The sequence below is a fragment of the Moschus berezovskii genome, chromosome 13 (genome assembly GCF_049115385.1).
Source record: "Moschus berezovskii isolate FMDL1 chromosome 13, NW_MosBer_1.0, whole genome shotgun sequence".
NCBI lineage: Eukaryota > Metazoa > Chordata > Mammalia > Artiodactyla > Moschidae > Moschus > Moschus berezovskii.
The window spans coordinates 11,386,288-11,410,088 of NC_142472.1; the positions used below are offsets into that span (position 1 = coordinate 11,386,288).

Here is a 23,801-nt window from a genome sequence, read left to right on the forward strand (position 1 = left end):
GCTAAACTCATAGCAGTCTGGATAAATTCAAGTGCCTCAGTAGACTTTGTAAGGCAGAATGTGAAAAATGGTTTTGTTGTTAGCATCAATGAGTAGGTTGTACTTCTCTCTCGGAATTTCTTCAGTACAATAAAGGCACATAACTTTTAAAGCAAACTGCAAAAAGCAATCAACATGCATGTCGGAGGGGACAATTAAGCCTTTCAAATGATCTGTTAAAGGGATTGTTACACTCATACTTAGCAATTTTATATAGTGATTTTTTTAAAAAAAAACATCAAGGTTCATTTGCTGTTATGAAGTGTTGGGTTAATTAACTTATTTTTCAATTAATGTTTTTAAGACTCTAAACCTAAACTTGGATTTGACTTGAATTAAATCAACTTTGATCTGTGAGACAGCCATATATTGTACTGCCTTCAAAATTATGTTGCTAATCCAAAACTGAGAAAGTAAAGTGTAAGGGGCTTTTTGGATGTAGGTTTTCATCTGAGAGATTTAGGCCCCCCCTCCTCCCAACATTGTTTAGAGATGTTTTTCGTTATCTTGGATTCCTTTCTGCTAGCACAATAGTTCATTTATCCATTGAGAAGCATGGGCTGCTTACATGCGGTAATAGATTAAACCGGTTAAAGCTCCCAGCTGATGTCACTTGTGATTTCTTGGAGGAAGTTGTGTGGTTTGGGTTCCCTTGTGAATATTCTTAAAAATCTTTTGTCAGTGATTCTCCAGATGTGTAGAAAAATATGTCCAGAAGATTAAATACACTGTAGAAAGATGCTCTGTGATTTTTTTTTTTTTTGAATCACCCTAGTAACTTTTAAAAAATTTGTTTCTCTTTCTTGTGCTCAAAAAAAAAAAAAAAAGAAATTCAGCCTCTCATGTCCCAGTTATTTGTTTAGGTCGAATCTCACCCCGGGCAGTTCCAGAGGGAGTTTGTCTTCCGCTGTAATGGATAAGGCTGGGCCGGCTGCAGCTGCACCTGGCGGGGGGTGCTCGTGGGGGACCCAGAAGCTCTTGGGAGCGTGAGGAGCTCTGGCTCCTACACCTGCGGAGAGGTGTGAGGGGGACGGGGAGGCAGCAGTGATCCGAGAAGGAACCTGTTCTTGTCTGATAGTGTTTCTCTCTTACATTGTGGTGAACAAGATAGAGCTGCCACAGATAAGAGAAGCGAGGATACTTACACAGAGCTTCTGCCCTAGGCAGATCTCTTTACCTGTGATCCTTGCTGCCCTTGGCAAATGTGCGTTCAACACACTGCGAGGAGTGCAGCTTTTCTCCAAGTTTTTAAGAGTTACGCAGCGCAGCCTCGAGATCTGTGTGTTTTTGGCACCGTTCATTATTATTATGTCAGTAGCTCGCTTGCTTGTTGAGAATCCCCGAGTCTGTAATGTTTAAATGTAAGTAACTTATTTTATTCAAGAGCTAGAATCTTGAAATCAAGTTTCACCAGTTTTAGTTATGTACACAATCAGTCCTTGGGGAAAATATGACATAGTTTAGAAAGCCAAAAAATAATTAATGCATATAATTAGAAATAGAGATAGGATAAAATAGGGAAACGTAAAGTGTCCTTACCTTTGATTTCCTAAAGTGCCAACAGTTAATTACTTGGTAAATAACTTTCTCCAAGCTTTCTCCCATGCATGTGAAAATATAACTTATTGTATGTCTTTGGAAAATGTGTGCTACTATAAACTTCTGCATTAATTTGCTCCTAGAACATATCAAGAACATCTTTCTTTGTCACCATGTATAGATGTATGCTATTCTTTTTTATGGCTGTACCATAATTTGATTCAGTTTGTTTCCAGTTTTTGCCACTAGTACAGGGTACAATCTCAGAAATGACTGTATCATGTGAGTGACTAACAGTGAATGTACTGGTAAATGTATCTGAAAGCACTTATGCTACTGAGAAGAAGCCCTTTTCCTGTAAAACTCCCATCGGAAGTTAATGCCTCTTTCGCCTCTGCCAGGGCAGCAGTTAAGTCCCCCTTAGCCATGGCTGCTTGGCCCGTGCTGGAGTCGGTGTTTCTATTAGAAGAGAAGTATGTGTTCAGAGGCTGTGAGGTCCAACTTACAGGCAGCTACGCAGGTGGGTCTGGTCCCTTCATTGTGACGGTAGCTGGGGAGGAAGTGAATGGTGAAATTTCCCCATTCCTCTCTAGGCTTACTGCCAACCCCATGGAAAAATGACTCTGTGGGCCTTGAGTGACTAACGGGGGAACAATCAGGATACTCTGGATGTCTACAAGTTAGTTACCCTGCTGACATTTGAATACCTATTTTTGCTCCCCAAACTCTAATGCAGTTCCTGGAAATAATTTATTCTAATTGTTACGGCTCAACAATTTAGAGGAAAAGGGTGTGGCTTCAGAGACTCAGGACAGGCTGGGGCCTATGTCCTGGTGTTGCCCTTGCATTGCTAACTTTCAAGAGGCAGGTAAGGACCTCTGCTCAGGTCTTACTTGGGGAATTCTGAAGGGTGGAGGATGTGAAGATGAAGAGAACTGTATTTTCACATGTTAGGTATACTTGTTAGGTATCTTTAAAGCAGTATCTTTTTAGAAACATTTGTTTTATTTTTGATATTTTTCTTTTTAAAGAAATTATTTATTTGTTCGTTTGTTTATTGGCTGTGCACATGAGGAATCTTAGTTCCTAGACCAGGGGTTGAACCTGTGCCCTCTGCAGTGGAAGTGCAGAGTCCTAACCACTGGAGGGTCAGGGAATCCCCAGTTTTTGATATTTTTCTGGGATCTTCAAGTGTTCAACATTGAATCTGAGTTCTTATTTTACTATTTTAAAGAACAAGTGATTAGCTAAATGACTGTATGAGAAGGCAGCATGTGTACCCATGTAGAAAGAAATAGGAGACGGGCTTCTTATTAAGTCAGTGTATTACCTGGGGAAGCCTTTTCTCCTGTAAGTTCTATTTACTCTAGAACTAGCAGAAGCGAATTAAGATACAAACCCTGAAGGATAAGCTCATGGGTAATGTTCATGTTGTTGTCAGTATCCTCTAAGACTTTAGCGTATTGTGATTGAGTTAATTAATTTATATTTGTAAAGCCCTCTGCCCTCCATGCTTTCTGCATCCTTATAGACATCTTTAGAAATAATTAATTAATGATATTACATTGATATTATTCAGTAGGTAGTTTGTTTTTTTTTTTAAATATACTGAGTGGTGAAGGAAGGAAATTCCTGCAAGCTCTGTATAATGACATATTCCCAGGTGACCAAAAAGAAAAAACAGGACGTTTTCCATATTCAGAGCCACCAGCCTTCACTGTGCTGCTCGGTTTCCCCTTCACTTGTGTCTTTGTTCATTCAGCCACTTCTTTAAGAACCGAGATTTGCAAGCGTACCGGGTAGTGTACTGGGGATGCAGCGGTGAGTGAGACGTGCTTCTCTCCAAGCAGCATGGCGTGGGCAATGAGGGGCTTCTGTCCTCAGAAATGCTGTTTACCTGGTATACTTTTAGGCTCAGGGAGTGTTGGCCTCACCCATCCTTTTCCACTCAGGCAGACAACACTTAAATCATCTTCATCATTGGCTCCAGCAAGGACACGGTCTATGTTTTTAGTACCTAAAGCAGGCAAAGCCCTGCTTTACTGAGGGCACAGGGACCTGATCGTTTGTATGAACAGTCTGTGTGAATGAGGCCCCGCGGTGGCACATGTACTGCGGGGGGCAGTTGCCGGGAGGAATCTTTGGCAAATGGATGCTTCTCTCACCCTAGAGAAGCGGCTTCCGCAGCTCATGTCACTGTGTCCTTATAGCTCGGGGCCTCTCCCACCTTCCAGGAGGCCTGCTCGTTTCTTTTCTCATGTGTGTCAGTAACATGGAGGCAGAGTGACTAGTCACTGTTTTTATAACAAGGTACTGGCAGTCGCACTGTTTTTTTTTTTCGATGTAAAAACAAAAATAGAAAATATTTATATAGTGTCTTCCTTTGTGCCAGAAACTGTTTTAAACCTATTAAATATGTTATGTCAGTTCATCCTCCAAGAGGCAGTTACTGTTATTATTAGTCTTTTTTACAGATGAGGAGGCTGAGCCCAGAGAAGTAACCTACAAAAAATTGTACTTTTAGGGAGTGACAGAGCCAGCTTTAAGGTGCCAGTCAGGTTTTCCAGAACCCATACCTGAACACATATGTACGATTCATTACCAAAAACCAGTGTATTCCTTATGCTTGAAGTTGGGATTATAAAGAAAAAACAGAAGTTCAGAACTCACTGCCCTTAAGAAATTTAAAGCTGGTTAGAGAAAGGCCAATTTCTAAGTGGCAAAACAACAGCAGTTGAACAGCACAGACAGACGAAGAGGAGGATGGTCATGGCTAAAGGCGTTGGAAACATGAACAGGATGGAGTTGGGGGTCACGTCACTCTTCTTTTGGGTCACGTTTTATCATCCTCCCAGAAGATTATACAGGAGCATAGATAGATTGGTAGGATATCTGAGAATCTGGAGATATCTTATTTTCCTCACTAGATTTCTTTTTTTTAATTGATTTATAGCACAATCCAGGATAACCCTGAAATGTTTATTTCCTAATCAGTGAAAGAGGCACCGTGGTCCCCATGGTGTTTATAGGAGGCTGCCATCTGCTCAGTGTTCCCTAGCCTTTGACAGGTGGTGGCCAAACACGAGACAGCAGAACTGTGTCACTGCCAGTGAGTGATATGGCTGGTCCCAAGAAGACAGTTTGGAGACCAGCTTCAGATCTGGTCAGGGATCTGCCTTTTAATCTCTGCAGGTGAACACCCTTCCCTCCCTCCTGTGCCAGCCCAAGCCTGGCTTCAGCACTTTTGTCTGTAACATGAGAAAGTGAAAGTGAAAGCTGCTCAGTCGTGTCTGACTCTTTGCGACCCCATGGACTATATAGTCCATGAAATTCTCCAGGCCAGAATACTGGAGTGGGTAGCCTTTCCCTTCTCCAGGGGATCTTACCGAGGTCACTTGCATTGCGGGCAGATTCTTTACCAGATGAGCCACAAGGGAAACCCAATGAGAAGAAAAATGAAAAATGAGAAGAAAAATGAAAAAAAAAAAAAAAAAGTAAAGTGAGAAGTGTGTAGTAAATAACCTCAAAGTTTCCATCTGGCACTAAAAGCCTATGTTCAGGATCATTCACTTTGGCCCACAGTACGCTGTGATGGGGTCACATCAGGACCTGGGGGTTTGTTTTAGGTTCTGAGCTCAGTTTATCCAGAATCGTCTGGGTTTTGAGTTGGAGGAGCTATAAAACAGGAGATACTTGGTTTCAACCCAATGTAATGAATAAGACAAGTGCAGTGGGTTGTCAAACCTGCAAATAAATAGAAGTGATATGACTGTAAGTCACTCAGTTGTGTCTGACTCTTTGCAACCCCATGGACTGTAGCCCGCCAGGCTCCTCTGTGCATGGGATTCTAGACAGACAAGAATACTGGAGTGGGTTGCTATGTGCTCCTCCAGGGGACCTTCCCGACCCAGGGACTGGTCCCACATTGCAGGCAGATTCTTTACCATCTGAGCCACCAGGGAAGCAAATAGAAGTGGTAGCAGGGAGTGAAGTACAGGAAAGGCAAGAAGATCTGGCTTGAGCCTACAGATGAGATGACTGAGTATAATTTTAGAAGCAAGAAGACTTGGAAATTATAGTTTATCCTCAACTTTCCAGAAGTTGGAAATATCTCTGTAATGTGATACAGCTTTTCCTAAGTTTCTCTTCGAGTGTTGTTTGAGGCTTGAGAAGTTTTTAGTGCTCGCCTTCCAGACAAGTGGACGTGCCACTTTCCAGCAGGGCTCGGGGAGGAGCAGGTCCAAAGTTCTGTTTCGGGGTCTCCTTGCAGTGGAGCGTCGGTGCCACTACTAAGGCAGAAGTGGGCGGTGCCAAGGGCCTGCCCTCGCAGTCAGAAGTCCTGGGCCCTATGTCTTCTAAACACTTGAGTTTTCTAAGCCGAGATTGTTTCTGCCGGATGGAGATAGTCATGATGGCTGTCCTCCAACCCCTTGTCTCTGAAAGGTTGTCTGGGCTGCCCTGGTCAACTTAACCACATTCAGTCTTTCTTTACTTTGAGCCGTGCCCTATTATGCCACCAGGCCAGTTGTTCCAAAGTGCAGATAATGGCCATTCATTTCCTGCTTAAACCCCTTTGCTAACTTGTCTGTGCAGAGAAGGCACGGCGTGCCCACTCGGCCCTCAGAGGCTGGGGCTGGAGCTGCGTGCAGGTCTGTCTTGTCTGCTGCACTTCCCAAAATGCGTCCTGGCCCGGCCCACTGTTCTTTGTCCAGGGTGCTTTCACACATGGGCGCAGCACTGCTTTTGGCCTGGCACGGCTTCACTGCCCGACCACTTTCTTTCATCTTTCAAGTCCCAATCACATCCCAGCTCCTCGAAAAAGCCTGTACTCTCCCCCCTTGTCTTCCTGAAGACTGTGTGCTCCGTGGCTCACCATGAATCATTGTTCTAGCGTGTTAGGTTATCGTGCCTCTCTGCTGTGTTGTGCTGAGGTTGTTTGTACAGTCTCCCTCTCTAGTGGGAGGGGGGTATATGCCCCATAGGAACCCTGTGTTTTGTTTTGTTTTGGTTTTTTATATTCCATCCCTGATGTAATGTCAAAGCTCCCCACCCCCCCACCCCCCATTTTCTTTCCTTCTGGCATGGCCCTCGTCAGGGTGCAAGGTGCGGGTTGCCGAAAGGGCTTTTAGGAGAGACTGGACCTGAGGATCTTTCTCCCTCTTTCACCTTCATTGGTTTTGCCACCAATATTCAAACATGCTGAAATGCCAGAACAAGTCAGAGGGGGTGCACTAGAGGAGCCTGCTTGACTAAATGCCATGTGGGTATTGTGCCCAAACTCTCCTGTGCTTCTGTTATTTTTGATCTAAAGTAAAATGTTGGCTTCCGTTTTGTGACTTCAGGACACAGATGCGAACATAGGTGACCAGGGCCCAGACCTGTCTCTCTCTCCTCTCAGCCAGCACCCGCCGTCTCTGTGTCATCTCCCCTGCTTCTCATTGGCCTCCCTCTCTCCTCTCAGCCAGCACCCGCCGTCTCTGTGTCAGCTCCCCTGCTTCTCATTGGCCTCCCTCTCTCCTCTCAGCCAGCACCCGCCGTCTCTGTGTCAGCTCCCCTGCTTCTCATTGGCCTCCCTCTCTCCTCTCAGCCAGCACCCGCCATCTCTGTGTCATCTCCCCTGCTTCTCATTGGCCTCCCTCTCTCCTCTCAGCCAGCACCCGCCATCTCTGTGTCAGCTCCCCTGCTTCTCATTGGCCTCCCTCTCTCCTCTCAGCCAGCACCCGCCGTTTCTGTGTCAGTTCCCCTGCTTCTCACTGGCCTCTGAAACTGTACCATCACGGTCTCTGATTCTTGTAGGACATTTGGGAAAACTCAGTGTGTGACCCTATTACCAGAATCCCAGTAACTTGACTACATGTGGAAAGGGTAGTGGAGACCCACAAGATGTAGGGGCAAGAAGACAGTCAAGTGGGACCTGTTAGCAACACTGAACAATCCAGTTCGCCTGCTTTAACTTCATCACAACTTAACCTGACTGTTTTGTCTCCAGTGTGGGTAGTTTCCCCAAAATTATCTTTTCTCCCTAACTGAAAATTTCAGAAAGTTTTCTGTTCCTTGTTCTGCCCTGAAGTGTTAAAAATTATCTGTAAAACAAAAAGTATATTTCATACAATCTCTCCAGGCCAGAATACTGGAGTGGGTTGCCATGCCCTCCTCCAAGGGATCTTCCCGACCCAGGAATAGAACCCAAGTCTCCCACATTGCAGGCAGATTTTTAACCGTCTGAGCCACAAGGGAAGCCCCAATGGAACTATAGCATGAGGCACATATGTAATTCTAAATTTTCTTGTAGCCAAATTACAGTGAAGTAAATATGTGTAATTAATTTTAGTAATATAGTCTTTTAACCCAGTATTTCCAAAAGTAGTATCCTTTCAACATTTAATCCTTATAAAATATCAAGGCATTATACATTCTTTTATTCATACTTAATCTTTGAAACTGGCTGTCTATTTTACACCTGTAGCACATCTAACGGAGAAGGCAATGGCAAGCCACTCCAGTACTATTGCCTGGAAAATCCCATGGATGGAGGAACCTGGTGGGCTGCAGTCCGTGCGGTCGCTAAGGGTTGGACACGACTGAGCGACTTCACTTTCACTTTTCACTTTCACACATTGGAGAAGGAAATGGCAACCCACTCCAGTGTTCTTGCCTGGAGAATCCCAGGGACAGGGGAGCCTGGTGGGCTTCCGTCTATGGGGTCGCACAGAGTCGGACACGACTGAAGTGACTCAGCAGCAGCAGCAGCACGTCTAAATTCAAGATGGTCACATGTAGCTAGAAGCTACTACCGAACAACGCAGGTCTGTAACCATACACACTCCAGAGCTTCAACACCTCCAGTCAGAAAAACTGTAGGTTTTTTTTTTGTGGGGGTAAGTCATATTTGTGAATCTGGGTTGGGGAGGAAATGCATGATTTAAGTTTAAGGTTGGGTTCTCCTTGCCGAGATCTTGTCCTTGAAGTATTTAGAAATAATGTGAATGACCTTTTACCTAATGGCATTAAAACCTCATGTTCAAATCTGGTTCTTAAGGAAGATTTAGTATTTTGGAGTATGATTTGTAATGTATCAATACTTGATACAGAAAATGATTATCTCTCAGGGAAGGACTCTGCGTTTTCTCTCTCCCGGTGTGAGATCGTGGTGCCTGGGTAGTTCAGTGTAGCTTATGTTTCTAGATCTCAGAGGTGGGTAGAAGGCCTCAGATGCCTGTCCTCCCTGGAGGTGTGGAGGCTGGAGCAGCGTGGTGTGGCCCAGTGTTGTGTGTTCCCGGGACAAAAAGAAGTGGAGGCTTTAGGGAAGGGCTTCCTGTTCTGGAACTCTGCAGTGCTATCACGTGTCTCTCCAATGAGTGATGAGAAAGGTCGTGGGCTTGGGGCCAGGAGACCCACAGGTCACCATCTGTGAGACCTTTGTTGATTCATGGAACCCCTCCGAGGTGCAGTTTCCACATCTAGGAAAAGGTGGTGATGTAACCCTAAGAGTTTCGGGGCAAGTTTAGAGAGAGAATTTATGTGTGATCCAGCAAAGGCTTGTTTATGCTCTAGGGACTAAAATTCTCTGTATCTAAATGAGCTTAGCTACGTATGATCCCCATGACCAGTGCTCTGAACCACACACTGTATATTGAAACCCTTCAGTGACCTTGCGATGAAGATAAGAGAAAGTGGTATTTTTCAGTGCTTTGTACCACGCACTTAATATTGAAACCCTTCAGTGACCCTGTGATGAAGAAGATAAGAGAAATTGGTATTTTTCCTATTTTCAGATGTGGATATGGAGATTGAGTAATTTGTCCCAAGGCCACATAGTCAACAAGCAGTCGAGCCAGGATTTTTAAAACACACTTTGTAATATGAATTTCTGAAACATACACGAAGGTAGACAGACTAGGAGAGTGGTTTTCTGACTTGGGTGGCATCACAGGCACCCAGATTGACCGGCCCCACCCTCAGAATTTCTGATTCGGTGGCTCTGGGGGGAACGTGCATTTCCAGCAAGTTCCAGGCAGCTCTGGCACTGCTGGCCTGGGTGGGGCCGTACTTTGAGAAACACTGGACTGATATGATGAACCCCCATCCACCCATCACCACCTGCAACAATAGCAATTATTTTGGGGATCAGGACTTTAATCCTGACACCCTATTCCTGCCCTTGCTGGTGTCCGAACTGCCTTCCTGGTGATGATGTGCTCAGAAACTCCTGTGAACCAGAACCGTGTTCTGAATATTCCATTGCCCGCCGCACTCTCCCCCAGTGTTCACAGATAAGTAGTAAGTTGTTTTGAAATCTGACTAAATCTGGCTTTTAGAGCCTTTCAGCTTAATTGCTTGACCTCTTCATTTCAGGGTTTCAAAAATAGCTTTTATTGACATAGGAAGAGTGAAGAATTTCAGTCTATAATGCTAAAAAAAGTGGGAGGGAAATTACTGATGGGAATGGAGTCTGTGGTGTAGATTGAAGCTAGACTTCTTCAGGCACCTACCGTGGTGTGTGTCTTTCTCTTTTGCCTTCACCGTCGCTTTTCACGTGTGAAAAAACGGCAGGAGAATCAGCAGCTGGCGTGGTGTGTGTGCGCGACGTGTACAGAGGCGTCCCTCGGGCTCTCCGCCTGTTCGCTGTCTCCTCCCTCCCTTCTCTGCCTCTCTGGCTCATGCCCTGCCTCAGGGCAGAAAGAAGACACTTGAAGTGTGGTCTGCATGGGCAGCACTCGGCTCCACTCAGGATTCTCAGGGGCACAGGGCATGGAGGAGTCCCCCCTAAGTCCCTCGTTCTCTATGCCCCCCCCATTGAGCACAGCTGACTGCGTGCAAGCAGTTATGTGGGCTTTTGTTAATTAGTATTATTAGCTTCATTATTACCTCCATTGCCATTCCATTTTCTAGATGCCATTGGTTCGACAGTGTTTCATAGTCTCTAATTCTGTCCACTTTAGTAATAGGATAATAATTTTGGAAAACCACACTTATTTATGAAAGTGACAAATATAAAACGCAGGTTCTTTTCCTTCCATCCGACTGATTGATTTTGCATGTCCAGGTATTGCTCACACTGACATGGTGATTCAGTACAGTCTCTCAGTGACAAGCTCTCTCGTTTGAATGCTCATTTCAGCACTGTGTAAAGAAAGGAATTTAGCATCTTATCCGTGTTTGTAATATAAAAAAGCAATATTCACAAGCGTGTTATTCTTGGTGTTCGTCTCTTCTAAGGATAGCACCGCATTTCAGCATGAGAAATATATTTAGATGTCTGTAAGTTTGGTGTTCATTCCAGTTCACCAGCTGTTGTGGTTTTGTGCTGAGGTTCGAGCTTTCTTCTCAGTCCACGCTAAGATAGGGTCCCCCTTTCCTCCAGTCTTCTGGAGCAGGCGCTTGTGCATGCTATCAGTGAGCATCCAAAAATTTAAAATGTAGAGGCCGCGAGGAGGAGCGGGGACCAGGGAAGAGGTGGTCCAGGGGTCAGGAGACCCTGGATACCAGCCCAGGTTTGTCAGCAGCTCCGCCCGGGACCTCAGGACAGACACACAGCTCCCACCCATGCTCCCAGGTGTCCCTGTCTGTAAGATGGGAGGGTTGGACCAGACAAATTTCAGGTTCCGACATTTGCACAGTTGCAGCTCTGTTCTTGCTGAACCTCCTGCTCGTTTTAAACATGGCCAATTCTGAACAGCTGCTGAGGCCTTTGTTCCGGCACACATTGTTAGCAGTCTGCAAAAGAATGTGTATTGCTGGAGTAGAAGGTGATCGGATGTTGGTTGTCAGGGTCTCCCAAGTCCTAAAGTCCTGGGTTAAGGGAAGAAGACCGTGTGTGTCACAAGGAGATTGGAGGCCATTTTCCACGGCTGGAGGATGTACGCACCTCGTTTTATGTCTCTCAGTCTCTTTGCTCCTTCACTGGTTTGCTGGTTTCCTTAGGGCCCTTCTCAACATGGCCTGCCTGCACTGTAGCCTCATCCTTCACCACAGGCTGTAGTCCAGGGGTGGCTTGGAGACATGTGAGCTAATCTTTGGGACGACCTCAAACAGATGCTGTTCAGAGAGTCGTTTATGTTAGAGGAGGACCAAGGGCTGCCTGGGGCATTGGTGGAGTGGGACCCCTTGCACAGAGCTCTGCGCCTCAGCCTCCAGTGTTCCCACCCATTCAGAGAAACCGAGGCCCTGAGGGTAACTGTCCATTGCTTCCTAAGTGTATCCATCTGAGAGTCCACTGCTGATTTCAAGTGGCTTGTTCATTCGTGCTTTGCAGCTGTATCCAGTACCCTTTCAGAAAGGAGTTCTCTTAAACATAGTTTTCTGCATCACACTGGGTTCCAGCGACACTGTCGCACCCTACAGGAGGTGCTCCGAGCCCTTGGCCTGTGGGGGCCTGTGCCCACTGTGAGCTCTTCCTGGCTATCCTGAACTGCCTGCCGCTTCCTGAACTCAGGGCTTCCCTCACAGCTCTGTTGCTAAAGAATCCACCTGCAATGCAGGAGATCCCGGTTCGATTCCTGGGTCAAGAAGATCTGCTGGAGAAGGGATAGGCTACCCTCTCCAGTATTCTTAGACTTCCCTTGTGGCTCAGCTGGTAAAGAATCTGCCTGCAATGCAGGAGACCTGGGTTCCATCCCTAGATTGGGAAGATGCCCTGGAGAAGGGAAAGGCTACCCACTCCAGTATTCTGGCCTGGAGAATTCCATGGACTGTATAGTCTATAGGGTCGCAAAGAGTTGGACAGGACTGCGCGATTTTTACTTCACTTCATTTCACTTCCTGAACTCACCTGTTCAGAGGGGATTGAGCAGGCCCGGAAGAGACCCCAGCAACTTTCTATTCATAACTTTGTATTTTTTTAAACCCCATTCTCCCTTCGATGATACAGATTTCAGGCCCTGCAAAATCTGGTTCAACCCACGAGCATGATCCTCGGCTTCTCCGTTTTCTCTGTAAGGGGTCTCTGGGCCACCCTGAAGCCTGGCTGATTTGTTCACCTCTTGGACTCAGCTCTAACCACTTCCTTTAGGAAGCACCGCACTGTTGGGCCCCTTCACTCACCACTTGCCTGTGCAATGCAGGAGCTATTTCAGGGGCTGGACAAAGCAGAAATCATTTAGACTTAATACCAGTAAATAAAACAGAGATCTTTCCCCTCCTGGAGCTTGTACTCTAACAGGAGTGGGGAGGGGAGGAGAGTCAGTTTCATTCTAGTGGGTCAAGTGCCACTCCTGGGCTCCATTGCTGTCGGTTACTGCGTTCTGCCTCGTTCACACGTCCACCTCCCCTCTCGCTTGTGAGCTTTCTGGGGGGTGGGGGTGCTGTGTCCTTTTCATCTCAGGGCCCCAAAGACCTGGCACAGTGCTCCTGGACAGGCTCCGTGAAAACCCATGGAGAGAATGAACACATATCTGCTAACAGCCCTTGCAATGGGGGAGGGAGACAGCTCTTTATGTCCTGCGCTTACCCTATTTATAGGAAGGTGAGGATTGTTCCTTCAAATCTGACAGCTTCCAAGAAGTTCCTGGTGGGAGTATGGAGTGAGAGTTGTGTGCAAGATGGTGGTGCGGAAAGTCTCGGGCCTGCAGGATTAACATCTGCCTTCAAAGCCCCTTCCCTTCTTACTGCAAGCGTCCCCTCCCGCCCTCCGCCCCAGCAGCAGTGCTGGGTCCTGTGGGGCAACATGGAGAAGGGCACCATTTGAAAAATGTCCTCAGTTCCATGAAGGCTTTTCATCTCAGCCGATGGAGGAGGTTTTGTAGCTCACAGATAAATCAAGGAAGTCCTAAATTCTTTATAAGCAGAAGCGACGCATTTCTCATGTCTTAAAATAGAGTGCTCCAAGAGCTGCCGTTTCCTCAGTTTGCTATTTCAAGCAGTGGCGCTCAGGGTTTCAGCTTGTGTTAACATTTAATTACCAGACACACAAAGGCAAGAAATGACTAGAAAGTTCACGGGAAGCCATCATGTCAGAGGGGAGAGCAATAGAATCAGAAAGCCTTTTTGTTCAGCTTGTCCCCTGGTTTTCGAGGCTTCGTGCACACTTGGCCAACATTGAGCTCATTCGTGGGCTGGTGCTCTCCCATTCTGCTGGATTCCAGAGGAGTCTCGTTTTCTTGGTCCTGAGAACATTACCTGACTTCCGATTGCCTGTGGATCTGGAACTTCAATTTGCGTGGATGTCAATCGACCAAACCCAGAGCAGCAAATGCGGTCAGAAGGACTGGGTTCAGCGAGGCTCTGAGGGAGATGGATGGGAGGGCGTGTGGGTCCTGGCCTTTGGCGCGCGTGAGAGCTGCGTGGTCACTGGAAGCTGGCCTGCTACCAGTAGATGGGGATGGGGGCCCTGGGCATCAGCAGCTCCCTTGGGCCCGGGGTGTCCTTCGAGATGGAGCCGCTTCTTCCCACCATCTGGTCACACAAACAGCCTCAGGCTGTTCCGAGTCCTGTCCAAAGAAGCCAAGGCTTTGATTCATTGAGGGAAAACCATCTCTGGGCCCCAAAGAGTCTGCTCTCTCCATCCCCTACCCCCCGAAAACTGTTCTGTCCTTTCCAACACCACTTGTAATGGAAGCGTCTGTCTGGGTTTTCTTTGGCTCAGACCCTGAATTCCAGTGTCCTCTCTGTTTATTATTATATAGTTTTCTCCATGTTTGGCCTTTTTTTCCTTCTCTATGAAAGTCCTAGCCATTGTTGTCTGATTAATATGTTCCTGGAGCATAGAAGAAGGGTTTTATAAACAGGTTGGTGACATTGAATGTATGTGTAGCACTCACTCAAGAACAAAAAACTCAGATTGCTGTCATGCAAGCAACACTTTTAATAATAATATTATTAAAAGTGGCCCCCATCCCCATCTACTGGTCAAAGCAACATTTAATAATAATAATTACATTTATTATGTGCCTGCTGTTTGCCAAGCTGTGTTGAGCATTAATTCAATGAGGCCCAATAACAGCCTCACGTAACTTCACAGGCTCAGTTTTTTTAACCACTGTGCTATAGATGGCCTTCAACTTGATCAGTATCTGTGTGGTATATATATGGCCCTATTAGGGCAGATACAGATTTTCTGAGCAGTGAAGCTTAGAGTTTTGGGGCTTTAAGGAAAATAATTCAAGTTACAAATACAAAATAAGGCATGAAAGTGAATATTTATTTAGAATTTGAAAAGAAATCACAACCAATTACAACATTTAAAAAGCCAAATTATCGACATCAAAAATACAGGAAAACAATACATTTTAATCGGTGAACCTGTTGACACACCTGAGTAATACTTTCTTTGAGACATTTTTTGGCTTCATACTCATATCACCTCTTCATACGATCATGACTTTGTGTTATCAATCTGTGTCACAAGAATTAGGTCATTCCATCTTTTTTGTAGCAAGCTTAGTTGAAATTTGTATTTGATTAATCATAGTTTAGAAGCATTTAGCTTTGCAATGTTTGGTGACATCACATGAACTTTTAGGATTGAATAAATCTCTATTAGGGTCATCATATAGGAGCTGTGTGCCTTGGGGGCATTCTGAGTTTGTGCGATGACTGATCTGTGATACCTCCAAGCAGTTCTGGCCCAAGATCTTGGGATGTGCCTGTGTTGTGGTATGGCTTCTGTGCACCTCCGAGTCATATCACCTACATGACATTGGGAGGGCGGACTTAATGAGCCATCTTCCTGTAAATCTTCCTAACCAAGATGCCAAGCAACAGTTGACCTCAACAGGGATGTATGGAGCCTGGAGAGGGGCTGTGCAAGGGAAAGGCCTTAAGCTATCACAGTGTCTCTGGGTCCTGGGCTCCGTGCTGAGGGGCTGTAGAGACAGGGAGACCTGTCTCCATCCCAGGGTGCTAACAGTGAGGGAGATGACCTGTCCACGGGTCATTTCAACGCACGGCCTAAGGACTGCACCCTAGGACTGCTCCTAATGAGGCCACAGTGGTCAGAGAAGGGACAAGCTGCCTTCTGAGGGGCTGAGGTGGTGCCCCCGTTATGTGGCCACGCACTGCCTGTTCTGGGGCTGGAGCAACCCTGCTTTCACTTTCTTGGCAGCTCTGCCTGTGTCAGATTTGTTTTTTTAGAGCAACGATTATGCTGCTAAAATAAAGCCCCTGTGGACCACTGCAGAGGACTGTAGAATTGCGACAGGTGGGTCGGTGTGGGGAATGACAGCCACACTGCCTGTGTCCTGGGCCCCCGGGTTAGAGACGCCACTGGAACCCACATCTCCACATGCCCAAGGAGGGCTGAGCTGTCGAGTCACGGAGTTCAAACCCTTGCCCTCCTGAAGAATTCTCATTCTTCCCTCAGCCCTCCTGAGGCAGCACTTCCTTGGTGAAGTGAGATCTCACAGCCCATGGACGGCAGTTGGTGCTATTTGTACTTTCAGCTCTGCCCATACCTCCCGCTAAACTAAATTAGCTGTTTACGAGCCTGCCTCTCCCAACCTCCAGGGTTTCTTTGACTCAGTTCCATAGCTAGTCTCCGGGAAGGGAAGCCCTTCCTCTGCCCCAAACTAGGTAAATATTTTGGCAAGTATTGTGTATATACATTTCTGAGGGGAGGGGCCCTCGGTCTCAAGGGGGTCCATAACCTCAGGGAGATGAAGGATCTCAGCATGGTCTTGTTCCGTGTTCATCCCTGAACTTACAAATTCCAGCGCAGTTCCTCGGCCATCATGGTAGTCCACGTGATCTTCAGAATCCCTGGGAGAGCTTCTTCTAGGATGGTTGGTCCCCGCTCCTGGAGCTTCTGATTCAGGCTTGGGATGAGGCCTCAGAAATTACATCTGTATCAGCTTCCCAGGTGATGCTGACGGTACTGTTCCCTGGACCCCGCTTTGAGAACCACTGTGGTAGACTGTTGTGGCCTTGAAGCACCACAGCCCTCTCAGCCCTCCCCCTATCTGATTTCGCAGTAACTGAGAAATGAATGTTCAGGCATAAGGACTTAGGTTTTTTTTAAGTATTTTTTTTTAGTCGGAGAATAATTGCTTTACAACTTTGTGCTGGTTTCTGCCACACATTCGAATGAATTAGCTACAGGTATACACAGGTCCCCACCTTCCTGAGGCTCCCTCCCACCCCATCCCACCCCTCTAGGCCATCACGGCACCTTCCCACTAGCTAGCTATTTTACATACGGTAATGTGTGTATTTCAGTGCTACTCTCTCAATTTGTCCCATTCTCTTAACCCGACTATAACCATAAGTCTGTACATTATGTATGAGTCTCTATTCCTGCCTTGCAGATAGGTTCATTGGTACATTCCATATGGGGATTCCATTTTTCTAGATTCCACATATTTGCATTAGTAAACGACATTTGTTTTTCTGACGGACTTCACACCATATAACAGGCTCTAGGCTTGTCCAATAGATAAGAACTTTTAAGCTCCAAACGAGGGAGGAAGCTGAAGGACTTGAGTATAGATTGAGCTGCACATTTTACACACTATGAAAGCACAGTCATGCACTGGACATGTTCCAAACATCCTAGACCCGGGAACTGGCCGAGCCCCATCCTGCCTAGGGAGACACAAGTGTCCTGGAATACGGAAAATTCAAGAAGGAAAATGTGCAGAGTTCCAAAACCTGGTAGTTCTAATAGCCTAGGAGCGTTGTAGGAGCGTTGGCCATTCATCAATTTAGGTAATTCTGGACCCACATACTTCTGAAGATAAACCAATAACTGGTATGTCGATTATACCTCACTTGAAAAAAGTAAAGTAGCCCTTCATATAATCACGCTTCGTAAGATGCCTGAACTGCTCTCTGCACATCCCGGCTTGGCCCAGCGCTGCCCCAGCCTTACTTTATGTGCATGGCTGCCTCCCCAGCTTAAGCTGGAAGTTTAATCAGTAACCCCCTGTGTGATTGGCCCGATCCCCTGCAGCCCTCAGCTAGTGCCTGTCCTAGCCCTGAGTCTAGACGGGCTCCAGTGTGCGCAGTCCTCAGCAGGAAACAGCGGTCCTCACTGTGACTTCCAGCCCAGAGAACTGCAGGGCATGCATTCCAGCTGCTCCCTGGCAACCGAGGAGCCCTTCTGACGTCAGGCCCCCTGTCACTGATAGCCAGCCCTCCCCCTTGTAGTGAAGATTGCTGTCGCGTCCTGCCTCCCGTCAGCTGTAGGTGGTGGGGTATCACTCCACGACCGTGGCCTCTGACTTGTAAGAGTCCCCGTACAGTACATCGTTGATTTTCTCTGTTGCCGACTCCAGGTTCTTTCTTTGGCCTCATGGCTGGGCAGTTGCAAGAACTGCAGGACTGTGGGGTGCAGTTCAGCACTCTCAAGTTACGTCACCAGGAGAAACACTGAGCTTAGGTGTGTCGAGATGGCTTTAAAGCCAAGGTTGGAGCCAGCTCTGCACTAAGCTGCTTTCTTTTGAACCAGGAGCCTGGCTGTCTGATAATTAACTTAATCTCGTTTTGCTGTTCAGTTCAGTTCAGTCACTCAGTCGTGTCCGACTCTTTGCAAGCCCATGGACTGCAGCACACCAGCCTTCCCTGTCCATCACCACCTCCCGGAGCTTACTCAAACTCATGTCCATCGAGTCGTTTTTTTCTGTTTGTGTGTCGTTTTCTGTCACCAGTGATGCTGCAGGCCAGCTTCTTACACTGGGAGGCTGAAGTTCCCTGCCCCCCCAACCAAAAAAAAAACAAAACACATGTGACCAGCTGGAAAAGCTTAGTGGAGCTGAAGAACAGTGAACAGCTGTAACCAGTGAATCATCAGTTTAAAGAGGAGTGGAAAATAGGCAATTGTGCTCTTAACCCACAGCCTGGTAGATACTGGCCCCCAAGCATCTCCCAAGCCCCTCTCTCTGTCATTTCTCTGTGTCTCCTGTTGCTGTCTTTATCTAGCCCTTATGTTTCCTCCATCTCTGCATCTTCTACTTCCGCCACCCCGAGGTGGCTGTCACCTGTGTCTCTTCCTCTCCCCCATCTCCATCTTGGCCCTTTTCCTGTCTTTCTTCACCAGTCTCCACTCTCAGCCTTTATCCTCTGATGTTTCTTTTTTCCCTCCTCCTAAAAGCCACGTGTGGAAGGCAGGCACTGTGCCAGCTATCCGTGTTTGAAGCAAGAGCTTTCTGCCTTGTTCTTAATTTAGGTAGCAGGTGAGTGGCTCCCCTCTGGCCCCTTTCCCTTGGAGTCAGTGGCTCTGTCGGGGACGATGCCTCGTGCAGTTGCTGAAAACCTCCATCCAGTCAGGTCTCCAGGAGTCATTTCATTGAGCAACTTAAGGGTGTGTACACGTGTCAACTCTTCCCAGTCCTGGAGACCACAGAAGACATGTTATTCTTCCCTGAGATTTCCTTTATTTCTAACTTTTCCCTGAGAGGTAGGCATTGAAACTTTGGCATTCGCCTATGAATTTTCCTGATTCACACGCACCATCCGTCTTTTAACAGACAGGTTGGCTTATAAACTCTTATAAACACACTGTACCACGGGCGAGCATTGGTGAGCACTGACCCTTCACAAGGCAGCCTGGGGAAGGAAGAGTACTGATCGACGGGAGACTCTGTTCTCATCCCGTCTGCTGGCTACTGAGTGGCGGTCAGCATCAGGCCGTGAGCTCAACTGGTGATCCTCGGTTCTGGGGCTCAGTCGAATAGAGTGACATTTCCGTGCCTACCTCTTCATGGTGTTAAAGGATAGCCTGAGGCATATTAAACATGTCAAGAGTTGGTTGAGCAAAAATAGATTTGAATTGAGCAATACCCAATTCCCAGAGGTTGGGAGTGCTCTGATGGTAGTAGCTGGGGAGAGACTTCTCCTGTAAAGAAAAACGCAAAAGCAAAGAAAGGAACTATCAACTGGCTCCAGCACTGAGCCTAGTTGGCTGTTTGTGCTATGTTGTCCTTAGTGTTTTGATTTCATAACCTTGAGGCATTTACAGGCTTACGTTTCCGTTTGTTTACATAGGCAGCCACCTATTGCATTAGAAGCACCTTGGACTGATGGCCTCTGGGTTTAATTAATTTAACAGTGGATTAAGTGTGATCATCTGTGTGAAAACACCTTGAAAGTTAACAGTGGCCCACAGAAGCGAGGTAGTCCTAATACCTACAGAGTTACATTAAATGCTGCCAAGATACCTTCAGGAGAAAACAATAATTAACCTCATTAACAAAAGCATTAGTTGGTGTGATAAATAGCAAAAGTGATTTATGACTGTGTTGATAGTTTTCATTTATGGAAGATTTAAGAAGTCCAAGTTCAGTCAAATGGTGAGAGTTGTCATTAAATGCACTTAAGATGTAAACATATTGTCTGTATCGGTCCATGGGTGGGAAACACATCACTTATTTGAATGTGGACAATTAACATCCATTTTGCCAACAAGCACCTGTAGACTGATTACTATATACAGCATAACAAACTGAAATAAAGGAGGAAATGATTTAAGTTAGGGAGGCCTGGCGTGCTGTGATTCATGGGGTCGCAAAGAATCAGACACGACTGAGCGACTGAACTGCACTGAACATACTTTGGAGAACACTTTCATTTTCTGTGACATTTCTTACTTGAAACTAACTACCCACTCCAGTGTTCTGGCCTGAAGAATTCCATGTACTGTATAGTCCATGGGATTGCAAAGAGTCGGACACAACTGAGTGACTTTCACTTTCAAATCTTTTTTGGGCCTCTTTTAAATGTAAAAACCGTACAAATATTTTGAAAGAAGAAATTACCTACACTTTTCACAAGATAGCTTTACTTTTCTTGATTGTATATATTTTTAATCTCCATCCATAAACATGTACTTTTATAATAATTGTGTACTTATTTGGGCACTGTTTTTTTCCTCAGCATGTTTTGTAGAGTCTACTTAAGTAATTGACATTAAAGATGAGCCTTTTGTACTTCTACTAGAGCAAGGTGACTGCTTCATTAAGAAAATTGAGAACTTCCATGGTGTAACACAGTAGACGCTTAATTCTTGTTCACAGGCTGTTTCAGTGCCTGTTGTAAGCAGGAAGCCTTCTGCTGGGTGATTCAGGATCCAGACTCCTTCCATCTTGGGGTTGCACCCTCCCTTCAGTCTCCTGAGCCCACTGCTGGGTCCACTGTGTGCTGCTGGCAGAGGGGCGTAGGGAGGGAGCAGGGGAGAGAGGCTGTCTCTCAGATCTGGAGTCTGGGAAGTCTAAGATAAAGGCATGGGCAGACTTAGTGTTTGCCTAGGCTCCACTTCGGTTTGTGGATGCTCTCCTTGCTGTGTCCTCACATGGTGGAATGGACAGGAGGGCTTTTGGAAGCCTCTCTTATAAGGGCACTAATCCCGTTCATGAGGGTTCCACCCTCATTACCTAATCACCTCCCCAAAGCCCGATTTTGAAATCCCATTGTTTTTCAGGATTAGGTTACAACACATGGGTTTTCAGGACACAGTCAGTCAGTCTATCACTTCAGTTCAATTCAGTTGCTCAGTCATGTCCAACTCTTTGCGACCCCATGAATCACAGCACACCAGGCCTCCCTGTCTATCACCAACTCCCAGAGTTCACTCAAACTCATGTCCATCGAGTCGGTGATGCCATCCAGCCGTCTCATTCTCTGTCGTCCTCTTCTCTTCCCGCCCCCAATCCCTCCCAGCATCAGAGTCTTTTCCACTGAGTCAACTCTTCGCATGAGGTGGCCAAAGTATTGGAGTTTCAGCTTTAGCATCAGTCCTTCCAGTGAACACCCAGGATTGATCTCCTTTAGAATGGACTGGTTGTATCTCCTTGCAGTCCAAGGGACTCTCAAGAGTCTTTTCCAACACCACAGTTCAAAAGCATCAATTCTTCGGCAATCAGCTTTCTTCACAGTCCAACTCAGTGGGTTTACAGCAGAGACTTTTTATGAGCCAGGCTTGGCAGCAGGCCACATCCCTTCCACTCACATGCCATTGGTCATTAGACAGTCATGTGACCACACCCTACCATGGGGAGGCTGGGAAATGTAGTCCAGCTCTATTTGGAAGGAAAGGATACAGATTTGAGGAACACATGGCAGTCTGTCACAGTTTCTAATCTAGTTGCCGTATACTGGATATCTTTAGTATTTTTCCTATATATGAATTGACATTTTACTATATAGAGCATTTGTTGAAATTATGTATATCAGATATTTTAATAAATAGTTTCAGAAATAATTTTGCAGTAAAGGATTTATTGATATAATGAATTTATTTCTGATAACTGTGTGTGTGTGTGTGCATGCATGCACATGCATCTCTTTAGCACTTGGCATACTGTGTTATAATTAGCTGAATATGTGTCTTTACAGTTGAGTTAGCCCAGTTAGTGCCTTGCATGTGGGAAGTGATCACTAAACACTGTGACAATGACTAGAACTAGATGAGATTTTCTACTAACTTTGGAAATGGCTAGAAAAGGCATATTCTCTCCAGCTCATTGCCTCAGCCTTCTGATTAGCGCATGCTGGGGATGGCCACCCCTACTCCCTGGGACTCACCCACAAGCCCTGGTTTAAGTACGTTTTCCCCCTCACTGGCCTGGTTTTAGTCCTGCTCACCTTTCTCTATATTTATATGTAAGTAGATAGATAGATCAGATTAGACAGGGCTATTTTGAGACTCAGAGAAGAGTTTTACAGAGTTTTATAAAAAATATTGAGCTCTGTGGATGTTTTAAGCCCAGGGCCAAGAAGAGATGGTCATGGCTGGAGACACTGGCCATCGTTGCCAGATCATGGCTGGACCCCCAAGCAGGGTGGCTCTGGCAAAGCTTAAGGCTTAGAAGGGGACCGACCTAGCCAGGGGTGACCCATGGTGTGACTGGAAGTTCCACCAGACCCCATCGCCTCCTTTGTACTTAAATAACCAAACAAGCAGAGGACCAGGAAGTGTGTTCTGTTCTTTTGAAAACAACTTGTTTCTCTTGCTTTTGATTCTTCCTGATAGCAAAGCTGACACACTCTTATTGTAGAGAAGTTGGAGAATGCAAAAACATGTAGCGTAGGATGGATAACGGACCTATGCTTTGGGCTTCCTGGGTGGCTCAGTGGTAAAGAATCTGCCTACCAATGCAGGAGATGCGGCTTTAATCCCTGAGTTGGGAAGGTCCCCTGGAGAAGGAAGTGACAACTCACTTCAGCCAGTTTATTCTTGCCTGGGAAATTCCACGGGCAGAGGAGCCTGGCGGGCTACAGTTAGGGGTCGCAAAGAGTCAGACACGACTGAGCGCTCACAGACGCATGCAGGAGTTGCGTTTATCTGTAGGTGTTTCAATTGCTTATCTCTTCACCTTCCAGGCCAAGCCAAAGCTGATTGAGCCGCTGGACTACGAAAATGTCATCGTCCAGAAGAAGACACAGATCCTGAATGACTGTCTGCGGGAGATGCTGCTCTTCCCGTATGATGACTTTCAGGTGAGGGTAAATAGCACCGTGTGGTTGAGCTATACAAACAGTTATTTTCTGTCTCTTGGTTTATTGTTGGGATAGTTCATTAAGGGAATTAAAAAGATGAAAAGAAGAGATGCTATTTAAGAGAGAAAAGTTATTGCCATTATCTTGTTCCAAGCATTCCCTCATGACTTAATTTTTTATTGGTATTTTTTTACATATATGTGTTGTGTGTGTGTGTGTGTACACATACACATATGAATATATGTTACGTATTATGCATATATGTGAATACCTACATATTCATATGCATGAAACACGCATATATATGTAACACAAACGTTTTCTCAAGCACTTATCTTTTATCTTGAATAGAATTGCTGTCAGTTCAGTTGCTCAGTTGTGTTCGACTTTTGCGACCCCATGGACTGCAGCACGCCAGACTTCCCTGTCCAGAGTCTGGGCTGAATCTGTAGACGCAAGTGCCTCTTGCGTCTTAGGAAATTTGTTTGAAGAGGATTTCAGGGGTTTTGCCCAGTGCCTTGGAGTCTTAAGGATGGGATTGGCTCAGAAGTGGTGGAAGGTTTCGTCAGGCGTCATTTTAAGCTATCACTTTGGGAGACTGCCTGGAGAGAGGCCCTGAACTGTGTGTGGGCTCGCTGAGAAGAGTTTGGGGGTCCCGACATCCAGGAATGTTCTAACATGTACCTCACTGATGCAGTGTCAGATGCTGTTTCTGGGAACTTGGTAGCTGCCTGCAGGGGACTCAGCATAGCTTTTGTTGTGAGTGGCTCTTTAGATGGCTGCTTGAAGCCTTTCAGACTATGTCCTGTGCTCAGTGATCACAATAGCTTCCAGGCCAGTGAGGAGCGAAGGAACCC

At 46.1% G+C, this 23,801-nt stretch overlaps 1 protein-coding gene across 13 annotated transcripts in view; it reads left to right on the forward strand.

Moving 5' to 3' along the window:
- DOCK9 (dedicator of cytokinesis 9) overlaps window positions 1–23,801 on the forward strand; it is a 279,313-nt gene that overhangs the window by 105,550 nt on the left and 149,962 nt on the right. For all 13 annotated transcript variants that reach the window (XM_055426590.2, XM_055426593.2, XM_055426599.2 and 10 more), the window contains exon 2: window positions 22,828–22,944. In XM_055426590.2, coding sequence (XP_055282565.2) covers window positions 22,828–22,944 — 117 coding nt within the window. The remainder of the gene's footprint in view (window positions 1–22,827; window positions 22,945–23,801) is intronic.